The following is a 13,076-nucleotide window of genomic DNA, read 5'->3' on the forward strand; positions in this document are numbered from 1 at the left end:
GAGAGTCATTTATATATAAATCACAAAATATATTTGTGAATCCTTCTCTGTGCATTCATTATTAATGAGACTGAACTGACCCCATATTAGTAGCGGACTCCTGTATGACTCCTGACCGCAGACCGGTGTGCAAGCAAGATGGAGTGACAGCGGGGACGGCCAATCACACAAGAAACGGCAGAGCCAATCGAGGAGCTTGTGGGCGGTCTAAACTAAGGGAAACAGGCTTCAGCTTGAGCGGCCGTTTTCCGCTTGGTCCTAGTGCTTGACGTGTCCGTTTACTACTGCGTAACATTGTTTTTAGCCGGTAAAAAGTGCAGGGGACCAAAACGGCCTTTTGAAAAAGTGCAGGGGACATGTCCCCTGTGTCCCCCCCTAAATTACGTCCGTGTATGGAACAATGGTGAACCTTCCCAGGACCAACTGGCCACCAAAATTCCACCAAGACCACATCGGCGACTCATCCAGGAGGTCCCAAAAAAGCCCAAAATAACATCTGAAGGACTGCAGCCCTCACTTGCCTCAGTTAAGGTCAGTGTTCATGATTCCACAATAAGAAGGACACTGGGCAAAGATGGCACCGATGGGAGACCTGGGAGACAAAAACCACTGCTGTCCATAAAGAACACAAAGACTCGTCTCACATTTGCCAAAAACATCTTGATCATCCCCAAGACCTTTGAGATCAAATTCTATGGACTGATAAGTTAGAGATAGAACTTTCAGAAGACATGTCTCCCCTTACATCTGGTGGAAATCTAACATGGGATCCCACAATAAGAACATCATACCAACAGTCTACATGGTGGTTTTAGAGTGATGATCTGGGGCTAATTTGCTGCTTCAGGACCTGGACCATTTGTGATTATTGATGGAACCATTATGCTCTCGAATTCTGCTCTTGACCAGAGAACTCTGAAGGAAAATATCCGCCCATCAGTCCGTGACCTGAAGCTCAAGTCCAGTTGGGTTCTGCAGCAGGACCATGATCTGAAGCACACAAGCAAGTACACATCTGGATCCCAAATTAATGTGTTGGAGTGGCCTAGTCAAAGTCCTGACTTAAAGCATAAACATGTTTTCTCTGGTGTTTACACCTATAAACTGGTCCTCCCTGAGCCTGTGAACTCCCAGAATGAGGAAAACAAGCGACTCCTGCATGGTACAACGGCACTCCTACAGGCTGTTCAGATTCAGCTCCCGTTGTTATGTAACGAAGGGAGTCATTTGCATAGGCCAAACTCCTCTGATGATAGGAGATATCCGAGAGGGGGCGTTCATCACCGAGGTGAAATTCGGTGTGTCCTGATAGGCCGAACTCCTCTGATGATAGGAGATATCCGAGAGTTAGCGATCATCACTGAGGTGAAGTTCGATGTGTCCTGCGGTGAGACAGCTGTGAGATAGTGGTGTTTCACAATGTCGTCGCTCAGAGCTACGCAAATTGCTCTGTTGTTGGTTGTACATATCAACATAAGTGCTTATATTCTGTCCCAGCTATGGTTGCGTTTCATTTTTAATGACAATGTGCCGGCTACGGTCCGTGTTAGCTTGTATGTGTGTGCTAACCACTTCACATTGGACTGCTTCAGTAACGAGGGTCAGTACAAAGCTGGCTTTGCCTCGACACTGACCGTCGTTAAAGGATCTGTCCCAACCATACGGGACCAGCAACTTCGCCTGAGCCACATAGGCCATGAGAAGGAGAGAGACCTGTACATCCACCAGCCATAGCGATACTTCCACCGTAAACATTGGTGCATGCTGCCGCTAGCGTAAGCAGCTTCCTCTCCGTGGCTCTCCAATTAGGCGATGACAGATGGAGCTCATTAGCATTTTAAGGTGCAGGCACAGAAACAGCCTGTTCTCAGGAGAGCTCATTTGAGCAACTTTTATACAGCTGCAATTCAGGACCGTGGATGGGTTTGGGGCAATGCATGTCGAATACAGTGTTGTTGGACCTCTGACAGCTGTGTGGAATTGTTGAAAAACATATATTATATCATATACGTATCATACATATAATATGGCACCTTTAAATCCCACTGAGATGCTGTGGTGTGACCTTTAAGGGGCAGTACTATCCAATGTGGCTAAATTAAAACTATTCTCCAAAGAAATTCCTCCACAGCTATGGAAAAAACTCATGTCTGTTATTGCAAACGTTTGATTGCAGTTGTGGCTGCCGAGAGTGGTGCAAACAAATTACTTTTTCACATGGCTCATATAGGTTTGGAATATTTCATTACCTTCAATAAAAGGAATAATCATATAAAACCTGTATTTTGTGTTTACTCGTGTTTTCCTCATATTACAATTAGTTTGATGATCTGAAACATTTAAGTGTGATAAATATGTAAAACACTAATATCAGGAAGGGGGCAAATACTTTTTCACAGCACTGTATATACTTTTAAAAAAGGCCACCATACACCGTTGTTAGAAATAATCATTAGCAACTGTAATCATAATAACAATAACTAATAATTACTAAAGGTTAATAACTAAAGGTAACAAATGAGTATTGTTACGGAGATTATTACGGAGTGGGCTAGGTTGCTGCTGTTCTTCCTGTGTGGTGTGTTTGTGTGGTGTGTGTTTCCCCAACAGAAGATTTTGCAGTTGGTCGGTCCAGTCACGTTTCAAACACTGTACTGTCTCTTTCCAAATATATGAAAAAGTAGAAAACTTGAATCTGAGAAGTTACGTGAGAATAAATTGAAAGGAGAGGAGAGGAAAACAGGGAAAAGGAGAAGAGATGACTGGAGAGCAGAGGAGAGGAGAAGATAGCAATACATAATAGAAATAGATCATAATAAATTATCAAATATATTTTAGAAAAAGAAGGAAAAGGATTATAATGAACAGATAGTATAATAATAGATGATGGTGATAGTTTCAATAAAACAAATAAATAGAAAGAAATGAGAGAAGAGAACACTGGAGAGAAGACCAGAGAGGAGGAAAGACATGGAGAACAGAGAAAAATAGTTTCATAACTCACTACAAAAGCAAAAACAATGAAAACATATAATTTTGTAGTGTATTTCATTTTATACAAAATTAGGAGTGTTTTGGATGGACATGTTACTGAATTCATTTTATTGTCATTATTATAAAATCATATAACTATCCATATATATATATATATATATATATATATAAATAAACAAAAATGAGGACCATAATGAATTAGTTATCAATAATAATAATTAAAAGTGATGTGACGGGCCCTCGCTATGCAGTTGTGAAGTGCCTGCGGTCACATGGCAGTGTCGCAGCCGCCTACCTGTGCTGTGGCCGCCTCCTCGTGGCGCAAGTTTAGACACAAGCGATCAACATTCAAAGACATCTATCTCCGTGACTGCTGTCTGAGGTGCATGCTAAGTGTGGAGCAGATGAGACAATGAACAAAATCATTAGCTGATGTGGAAAATTTCATGACTGTTGATCTGGTGTTAAACAGTGACAGAGGTCACATCTTCTCCATGCCTTCCTGACATCTCTCTGAGTCCCCTTAGTGTTTCTCCTTCCCCTCCGCCACTATTTACAGTCACAGAGCTGATACGCAGGTGGTTGTACAGGCCATAAAATCAGTCACATTTCCTGTCGCCATTAGGTGGCGCTCTGACTGTGATTCAATATTGCAGTGCAGACATGTTCAGGGCGGGACCCTCATCAAGTATGATTTTTTTGGAGCAGATCGGAGAAGAAACACTGAAGTTATAACAGCTTTGATGCTTTTGGCGAAGGTTCAAAATACTTTAGTAGCGCAGTCATGGCGTCGTCCTGACCACGTCCCTTAATATTCTGGACATCTTTGGATAACTTTTTGTTCTCGAAGCCTTTCCAACCAGATAACCTTTAGATAACTTTGTTATCAATCGGACCAACAGTGTAGTCTAAAATAGATCAAGTACAACCCGTGTGAGTGGCCCAAATTTTTTAGATTTTTAGAATTTTTTGGAAGTGCCCCAGATTACTCGATTTTGATGAAAATTGACATGTATGTTCTTTGAACCTATGTCAACATAGGTTATCAAGTTTAGTAATGATTGGCCTAAAGGTTATGGAGTTATGCTAATTGCGTTTTGGAGCCACAACCCTCTTATGTTCCTTGGCCGATATCTTATGAATAAAACCATATTTTCAAAACCTTTTTGGACCATGACCCCAGCTAGGTTTAATGAGTGGGAACAATTTCGTACAAATAGGAGCAACCGTGTCAGAGAAATTAGCAAGATAGGGCTTTTCATAAAATCCGAGATGGCTGAAAATTTAGCAAATTTGGGATTTTTTGTAGAGGACACTCACCAGCACAGGTGTGCAAAATGTCATGTCAATCGGAGTTACAGTGTGGCGGGGTTGGCAAATGCTCAGGTTGCGCTAATGAGCAATTTTTTTTGTGGAAGAACCTTCAAAATAGTGAAATTTTTCGTTTTTTTTACGCACACCTCCAACACCTCTTTTTTAGGCCTCCAAAACGCGAGTTACTTCCGCGTAAGAATAATAAGAAACATTTGAATTAGGCTACAATAGGGCTTCGCAGCCCGACGTTGTCGGTGCTCTGGCCCCAATAATGTAACAGGAAGAAAAAGAAAGGAAAACTCTAAAATTCGCTAAAATCATGATGTAACAAACGAGAAGGATATTGATAAAAAAAAAAATAATAATAATAAATATATATATATATATATATATATATATATATATATATATATATATATATATATGCATTGAATACATTAATAAAGATGACAAATAAACATGGTGTGTAATAGAGTCAACGCATTCATTTTCTGAATAAAATTAGGCAACATAAAGTATATATTTTTAATCCGCTGTTTTGTTCAGGCAGCTCCGCGGACACCTCTGTTTACAATAATTTCCCAGGATTCCTTTCTCGCTTTCTTTTCCTCCATCTTCCTTCTCGCAGTGACGGTAAGATCCAACATTACAAATTGAAACTTACATTAAAACACTAAATATGGCTGTGTTTCGCCCGATAATCGGCGTCAGTGATCCGGTAGGCTGTTGTCCGCACACTTGACGATGTGTGTCGATGGTTCAGGCCATGATGGCGACGATTCCATTTGGATATAGCTAAAAGCGGCTATCGGAAAGGTGCGGAGCCGGCGGAATGGTTGCACGGTCGTGTAGACTGAGTGAGGTGTTTCGGACTGTTGGTGCAGGTCCCGTAAGAACATGGTGCCATTTTAACTTTTCTCCCGCTGTTGTTAATGTGTTACCGGTGTTATTCCGGTTAAAGTCAGCCGGTAGACGCGAGCGGAGCTGGCGTTAGCATATTAGCATCAGTGCGTATACGTGTTGAAGGAAAAAGCAGGGGATATACAGACAAACTGGTCACCTGTTATATTCAGTATCTGTGTTTGAGGTTTGCAGGAGTTCAAGATGTGTCACACAGAAGATCTGTGGCTCCAATGTGCTACCTGTTAGCCTCCTGTGAGCTACACTTAATGAAAACTTGCCCTGATCAAACTATCTTTGCTAATAACTCTGTTTTTAAGTTACAACAGACTGACTGCGTGACCCTATTGTTAACCTCTGTAACCCTTCGGTCAGAGGTGCAGTAAAAAAGTTGTAGAGAGTAAGTACTGTATGAAAGTACCACGGTATTTGCATCGAAATGTACATCAAGTACTCGTGCAGAATTATGTATTATATTGTATTATAATGATGCATTCATCCATCTAATCTCTCCTGTAGCTCAATGCATGATGGTGAATAATGCTCGTTTAGTTAACATTGGTTGTTTACCAGATTAATTCTGGGATACTATGTGTCCACTATGTAGGATATAATAATTCTCACCTAACAGACGACACAATATTTTCGTCAACATCACTGAAACTGCACTAGTTAGTATTAAATGACATTCGCTTAAATACAGACTCGGGCAAAATAACTGTTCTCGAACTCCTAGAAGGGAGCCTTATGCACAGTGCCTACTAAGTCTAGGGCACTTCAGACAAAAACCCATGTAAAAAGTCTTGGCGTTATCTTGGGTTGAGATCTTACTTTTTGTTATCATAAGAAACATAAGTAAAATGGCATTCTGGCATGTGAGAAACTTTTCAAGATTAGATAATTTGTGTCAAAGCAAGAGTCAGAGAAGCTCATTCAGGCATATATTTCCTCCAGGCTTGGCTATTGCAATGCCCTCTTAACCAGCCTCCCCCAAAAAAATCTATCGGGCGGCTGCAATTAATTCAAAATGCTGCGGCCAGAATTCTGACCAAAACTTAAAAAAAGAACACATCACCCCAATCCTCAGGTCTTTGCATTGGCTTCCAATCAAATTCTTAATATATTTTAAAGTTCTCCTTATCTATAAAACACTCAATGGCCTTGGACCAACATACATTTCAGACTTACAAGTCTGCTACAAACATAACAGGTCACGTAGATCTTCTGACCCTGGTCAGCTGGTTGTACCTAGGGTCAAGTCTAAGCATTTATATCATGGGTGCCCAACTCCAGTCCTGGAGAGCCACTGTCCTGCAGGTTTTAAGGCAGGTCCACACTGCACCGACTGCCCGACTCGCATCGGTAAATGAAGTCGGGCTACTTAATATGGCCGACTCGAATGGCGGATTACACATTTGAATCGGCTGAAATGAACGCCAACGTGGGCAGATTCGAGCGACCACACCAAGGAGACTCATGTCACGGACGCCGACTCTCTCAAAGACGCCGATTTTCGGTCCAGTGTGGACCCGCCTTTAGGTTTCTCCCTGCTCTTACACACCTGATTCTAATGATGTGCTCTTATCAAGCAACTGAAGCTTGTCACATGTTTGAAAATCGTTCAAATCAGGTGTGTTAGAGCAGGGAGAATCCTAAAACATGCAGGACAGTGGCTCTCCAGGACCGGAGTTGGGCACCCCTGATTTATATTGTTTTATTATTAAAATTGTTTTATTTGATCTTATTTGTGTTTACATTTTATTTTAATTTTAAAGCTCTTGTGTATGCTATTGTGCTGTATAAATAACTTTGATTTTATCACTACAACATGGCAAACTCAATATATATTGCACTATAATAGTGAGCGATTCCACACAGACGGGGAAATTGATCTGTTGTTGAAGCTGCAGGTGATCTCGGCTAATGATGTGACTGTTTGTTTGTTTCCAGGACTCACCTGGAGAAGACTGACAATGCCTGGAAGGTAAGCAGCAACACAGACACCTGAGTCCAGTGCTGCGGTCGAAAAATCAAAAAGTTACATCCTAAAGTTTTCCTTGACCTCAATGGAAAAAGTCATGAGGTCAAGAAAAGTTGAGGAGAATTTAAGGATGTGGAAGACGACCACGGAGCTCATAGAATCTGACTGCACTTTTACTAAGCTACGTGCTAATGTGACAGCTGAACCATAAATGATTGATGTGGGTCTGCGGTGGCTAAATTATAATGTTCTATAGGTGGACTACAAAAGTGCATTTTACAATTCACCCCATGTTGTTGTGTATAAAGAGCTCCTTCAATGACAGCTGCTTCACTGTGATGTTGAAGAGTTCCTACAGCTCCTCCTTCCTGCTACTGTCACACTTCTAACATAAACCCTGCTGGCAGTAAACAAACTGACCAACACTGTTAATTCACTCATTGATATAAAACCGATTGATTGATATAACAACTTCCTCTATTAGAGGTGTAACGATTAATCGATGAATCGATTGTCAGTCCTATAGATTCTACTAAATCGATCTGCTACAATAAATAAATAGAATGAATCGTTTTGGCTTCACCAATAATCGATATAAATGCATTTAATCGGATTAATCGTGATTCTTACTTATGATTAATGTTTTAATACGTTTAAGACACTCTCTCCCCTGCCAGCAAAATGTAAAAAAAATAACCGAGCAATGTTTAATTACATTGTTGTATTCAGCATAAAATATTATGCAGGTTTACTTTTTTATAGAATAAATGTTATTTTTTCACCTTTCAGAAGAATACAGATAGTCTCACTCGCATTATTGCATGTTTATTTCATGGATATAGAATTTTGGTTACAAGTTCCTGAATCAAATCGTGGTTTACAGAATCGAATCAAATTGTTACAAAAAAAAAAATCGTCCTTGAATCGCCAACTACTGTATCGTTAATCGAATCGAATCGCTATCACCCCTATCCTGCATTATGCATTAATGTGAATTTAACGGTTAAGTTCTTGTAAGTAAGTAATCTTGTTTTGTTTTGTTTTTAATTGGTGCTTCTTGTTACTGAACAAACCATCCTATTAACTGCTGTAACACTATTAGAGGTGGGAGAAATCTATGATGTTTTGTTGGCTCAAGCTAATCGGATTTCCTCATTTAATATGGCACACACCCACGGGTGCTACTGTTACTGTGTTACCGTCTCTCTCGTTTGGCAAAGCTGAGGTGCTTTGTAAAAGGAGACAACTCTGCGGCCTTACAAAGTTCTTTATAAACGGTGTGATCACGGCATATTTTTGGCTCTCCTTTCCACGATTACGGCAGAATTTTCTGTGTAAAAAGGCCTTGCATCTGTGTTTGTGTTTGATTGGTCAGACTATGGAGTAAGGCCATCTTCACTGGCTATAAACGTGGTCTGAGGAACCAGCGTGAACACACAGCGCTCCTGAAGCTTGAGGGATGTTACACCAGAGATGAGGTCGACTTCTACCTTGGGAAACGCTGCGCTTATGTCTACAAGGCTAAGAAGTAAGAGACACTTGCCTACGGGCCACCAGTTCATATTGTTCTCATGAAGTAAACGATATGACTTGCCTGTCCCGCAGTTTTAGGTGTTTGAGTTAAATGAGCCATGTGTTTTGTCTGCAGAAACACAGTGACGCCTGGCGGTAAACCCAATAAGACCCGTGTGATCTGGGGCAAGGTGACCCGGGCTCACGGAAACAGCGGGATGGTCCGAGCCAAGTTTGGCAGCAACCTGCCAGCTAAAGCCATCGGACACAGAATCAGAGTGGTGAGTTCAGGGACAACTGTGGTTTCAGTGTTATTAATTGAAATATAAAATAGTGCTCTTGTAAAACTGCTTGGCATTACTAACGAGTCTGTTGGTTCCTGAAGGAAGAGTTTGTTTTAACCAGTCCCCTCTATGCAGCTCTCAGATCAGATGTTACTGTGTGAATGTGTTGTTTTATTGTGACAGTCTGACTTCCTGTTCGTTTCCAGATGCTGTATCCTTCTCGAGTTTGAAGAGGAAACATCTGCAGCCGTTGATATTCTTGTTTGTACAGAAACAATAAAACTGATATCAGGTCCAAAGCGTATAAACAGTCTCGTCATTTAAATCATATCTTTATTTATGATTCATCATCAGTGATCGGTCTATCGTTTCCATCTCTTGTCCACCCTCAGTTAAATGAGGCAATTCAATTGCAGATTTAAAATGTCTATAAAATGGGTGTGCTGTGCATTTTTATGTATTTATCTGTATCAGTACTGATGGACAGCACTAATGGGTTGCCCTGAAAAAGTAACCTCACAGGAAGTGAGTACAGATCAAGTACATGAGTAATGCAACATGTACGTTTAGTAAATATACCACCAGATGAAATAAACTTATGCTGGATGTTTGAATCCGAAGATCCCAATGTGTGTTTATAAATATTAACAGATCAGTAAGGAAGGTACATTATGGGATTCTGCCTGTTAAATAGACTGACATGGGGGCGGTCTCAGGTAGACACTTGAAACGCCTGGGAGGTGGGGTTGGTGATCTGGGGCTGGGCCTGTCAACATCCAGGATGTGGAAAACAAGCGACACCTGCATGGGGTGCAGTCGAAAAGTCAAAAAATAAGGGGTGCAGTCGAATAGTCAAATAAGGTCCTAACTCCTATTCCTTGACCTCTGGGGAAAACGTCACGGGGTTAAGGAAAGGCGATAGGAGAACGCAAAAGGATTTAGGAAAAGTCGACCGCGGTGCTCAGAGAATCCGACCGGACTTTCACTATCTACGTCATTATAACGCGGCCGCTGATGATTGACAGCTGATGATCGGCACCGGTGATTGACGTGCGTCTGCGCTGGAGAAACTACAATAATGGACTACAAAAAGCGCATCGTCCACTTCTCCCCATGTTGGTTTTATAAACAGCTCGTTCACTGACCGGCTTCAGTTTCAGCAGCTCCTCCTTCCTGTTTGACCGGTTGCTTTATTTACATTTCATTTGTGGTTTTAGTTTCGTTTTTGTCAAGTTTGTAACATGATTGAAAAAAAACAAAAAAAACCATTCAATTATCACTGTTCACACACATTTATCAACACTATTCCAATTACTATATGTCTGCATGAAAGTAACTGTTAAATATGCAAATGCACATATCGTTTGTTTTCATGAACGGCCGAGGTGTGCGGCAGTTTAAATGTTGCTCTCGCAAAGAATTGTGGGTCGGCGTAATCTCCTTTACTTTCGCATAGGAAGGTCCGTTGCATCCTATGCTAAAGGAGCTCTGAAAGGAAGCATTGGAGCTGTTATGGCAAGCCGTTTTAACATTTAATAGCTAGACTGAATGTATTGCAGATATCTGTAATTCAATTCTTCCTAGTCATAAAGAACATTTCAGATATCCACAATGGCATTCTTCCTAGGACAAATGACGTCACTTTTGCCATTCATGTGTATTGGGCTTTCAATTGCAGATATCCACAATTACATTCTGGATATCTGCAATTGAATTCTTACTAGGAGAAACTCCCATTTCAGATATCTTCAATCCAATTGTTACTAGTCATAATTTTCATTTTAGATATCCAAAATGAAAAACTATTCCAGATATCCAGAATGTAATTTTGAATATCCAAAAATACATTGTGACTAGTAGAAACGTTGTTATGGATATCCACAATTCATATTATGGCTAGTAGAAATGTAATTTCAGATATCTACAATTAGAATTGTGACTAGGAACAATACAATTGCAGATATCCATCAAAATGTATTGTTGATATCTGTTGACAGGTAGACAGGACGCCATTTAAAAAAAATTTAAATTATGACTAGTAACAAGTGGATTGAAGATATCTGAAATGGGAGTTTTTCCTAGTAAGAATTCAATTGCAGATATCCAGAATGTTCATTCTAGATATCCAGAATGTAATTGTGGATATCTGAAATTGAAAGCCCAATACACATGAATGGCAAAAGTGACGTCATTTGTCCTAGGAAGAATGCCATTGTGGATATCTGAAATGACAATTGTGGATAGGAAGAATGTCATTGTGGATATCTGAAATGTTCTTTTTGACTAGGAAGAATTGAATTACAGATATCTGCAATACATATCCAGTTTAGCTATTAAATGATAAAACGGCCACTTATACTTTTTAAGGATTTTTAGATATCTTAAATGTAGTTTTGACTAGTACAATCAAAGTTGTAGATATCTTAAAATATCATTTTTACTAGTAAGAATGTATTGTGGATATCTTTAATTACCATTTCTCCTAGTCAAAATGTAATTTTGTAATTTTGACTAGGATATCTAAAATATAATTACAGATAGCAGAGTGGTTCGATTAAATGTTAAAACGGCTTGGCATAAGCTCCTTTCCTTTGCATTTAGAGAATTCGAACGGCTCTTATCATGGCGGCCACTTGTTTACTTCCGGGTCACTTCTTCAGTTAGGAACCTTCCTAAGCAAAAAAGACTATTTTACGGCACCCATGGTCTCTGCAGCCCCCCCCCCCCCACTGGTACAACGGCGCTCCTACAGGCTGATCAGATTCAGCTCCCATTGTTACGTACCGAAGGGAGTCATTTGCATAGACCGAACTCCTCTGATAGGAGATATCAGAGAGGGGGTGTTCATCACCGAGGTGAAGTTCAGTGTGTCCTGCGGTGAGACAGCAGTGAGCGGTGTTTCACAATGTCGTCGCTCAGAGCTAGGTTAAATTAAAAAAAATGAGCCGGGGTGCCCCTCACAAAATTGTGGGAGAGCCCTATATCCAAAATGGCTACATTCAGCCAAGCTGGAAAGTAACTTTTTAATGGTTTTGCCCACAGTGCTGCATAATACATGGCTTCTAAGACTATTTGGGTCAAGAAATTCACGAATGATGTAGATTTTCGATTTGACCTATTTTTAAACTTCAAATTCAAGATGTGAAAAAACTGCACAGTTTGTGTGGGGTGGATCAGGGAACATCTTATGTGGTGTGCACATTTAAACACGGGATCCAGGTTGCTGTTCAATCCTTTATTTGATGGATGATTTACGGATGATTTAGTCTAAACAGAGGATGTGAAAATATAAACATTACTGATCTTGCATAACAAAAAGTCAAAATCGTAAATCAGATAACTTGAAACTTACTTAATTAATGCATCCTTTATCTCCTTAAACAACAGGTAAATGGTATACTCAGGAATCTATTAAATGAAATAAACAATGAAAGATCAGTTACTTCGAACAGTGATACGAGGTCATTATTCAGAGGAAAATGTGCAACACATCCATGTGCTTCCTTTGTTCTTGCTGGGGTTTGGTATGGAGACAACAAGGAAGCCTCATGGCTGAAGGGCCAACCTATATAGCCTTGGGGGGCGTGGCCAACTCATTGAGTGACAGGTGATGCAGGTAGCTTGACTTGGTATAGGTGACTGACTTGAAAAACTGGATTGTGTGACTGGAACTGACTTGTGATTTAACAAGATGGCTGCCACTTTTGGCTCTTTAAATGTACATTTTTCAAAGTCGTCATTGAGCCTTAATATTAGGCTCAAATGAAAGGTCTGCTCATACTGAGTTTACTTATGGACAGTAAAATTACAAGTAGGCTATGCAGAAGTCATCTCAAAGGTAAAAAAGATCAAGGTTTGTGGTTGATGAGAAACAAACTTTGCTGATGTTATTAGTTACCTGAACTGTGTTGATCAATTGGTCCCTTCATTTCATTTCGAACTGGAAAATAACACTTCTCAATGGCATAAAATATCTCTAAAGTTGTCTTCTGCAGTAATTCAACAAAGCATACCTCACTCCCAATCAGTCAGTCCCACATTCAAGTGATACGCTGCAAATACGCTCTCTCTCCAATGTTTACGTTTCCACG

General features: G+C 40.3%; 1 protein-coding gene across 1 annotated transcript; it reads left to right on the top strand.

Moving 5' to 3' along the window:
• The first annotated feature begins 4,881 nt into the window (after positions 1-4,881).
• rpl35a (ribosomal protein L35a) lies at positions 4,882-9,284 on the top strand. The gene is made up of 5 exons (XM_084019242.1): positions 4,882-4,941; positions 7,159-7,192; positions 8,565-8,717; positions 8,838-8,982; positions 9,192-9,284. The coding sequence occupies exons 2-5, from the start codon at positions 7,182-7,184 to the stop codon at positions 9,213-9,215; spliced, it is 333 nt and encodes a 110-aa protein (XP_083875368.1). The 5' UTR covers positions 4,882-4,941; positions 7,159-7,181; the 3' UTR covers positions 9,216-9,284.
• Positions 9,285-13,076: the final 3,792 nt, after the last annotated feature.

This window comes from Eutrigla gurnardus (assembly GCF_963514095.1).
Source record: "Eutrigla gurnardus genome assembly, chromosome: 10".
Lineage (NCBI taxonomy): Eukaryota > Metazoa > Chordata > Actinopteri > Perciformes > Triglidae > Eutrigla > Eutrigla gurnardus.

What these genes read in the sequence shown, in the direction of transcription:
- rpl35a (XM_084019242.1), top strand. An exon ending in TATGTCTACAAGGCTAAGAA is followed by an intron (nt 8,718 to 8,837) that starts GTAAGAGACACT and finishes TTTTGTCTGCAG; the next exon opens with AAACACAGTGACGCCTGGCG. An exon ending in TCGGACACAGAATCAGAGTG is followed by an intron (nt 8,983 to 9,191) that starts GTGAGTTCAGGG and finishes GTTCGTTTCCAG; the next exon opens with ATGCTGTATCCTTCTCGAGT.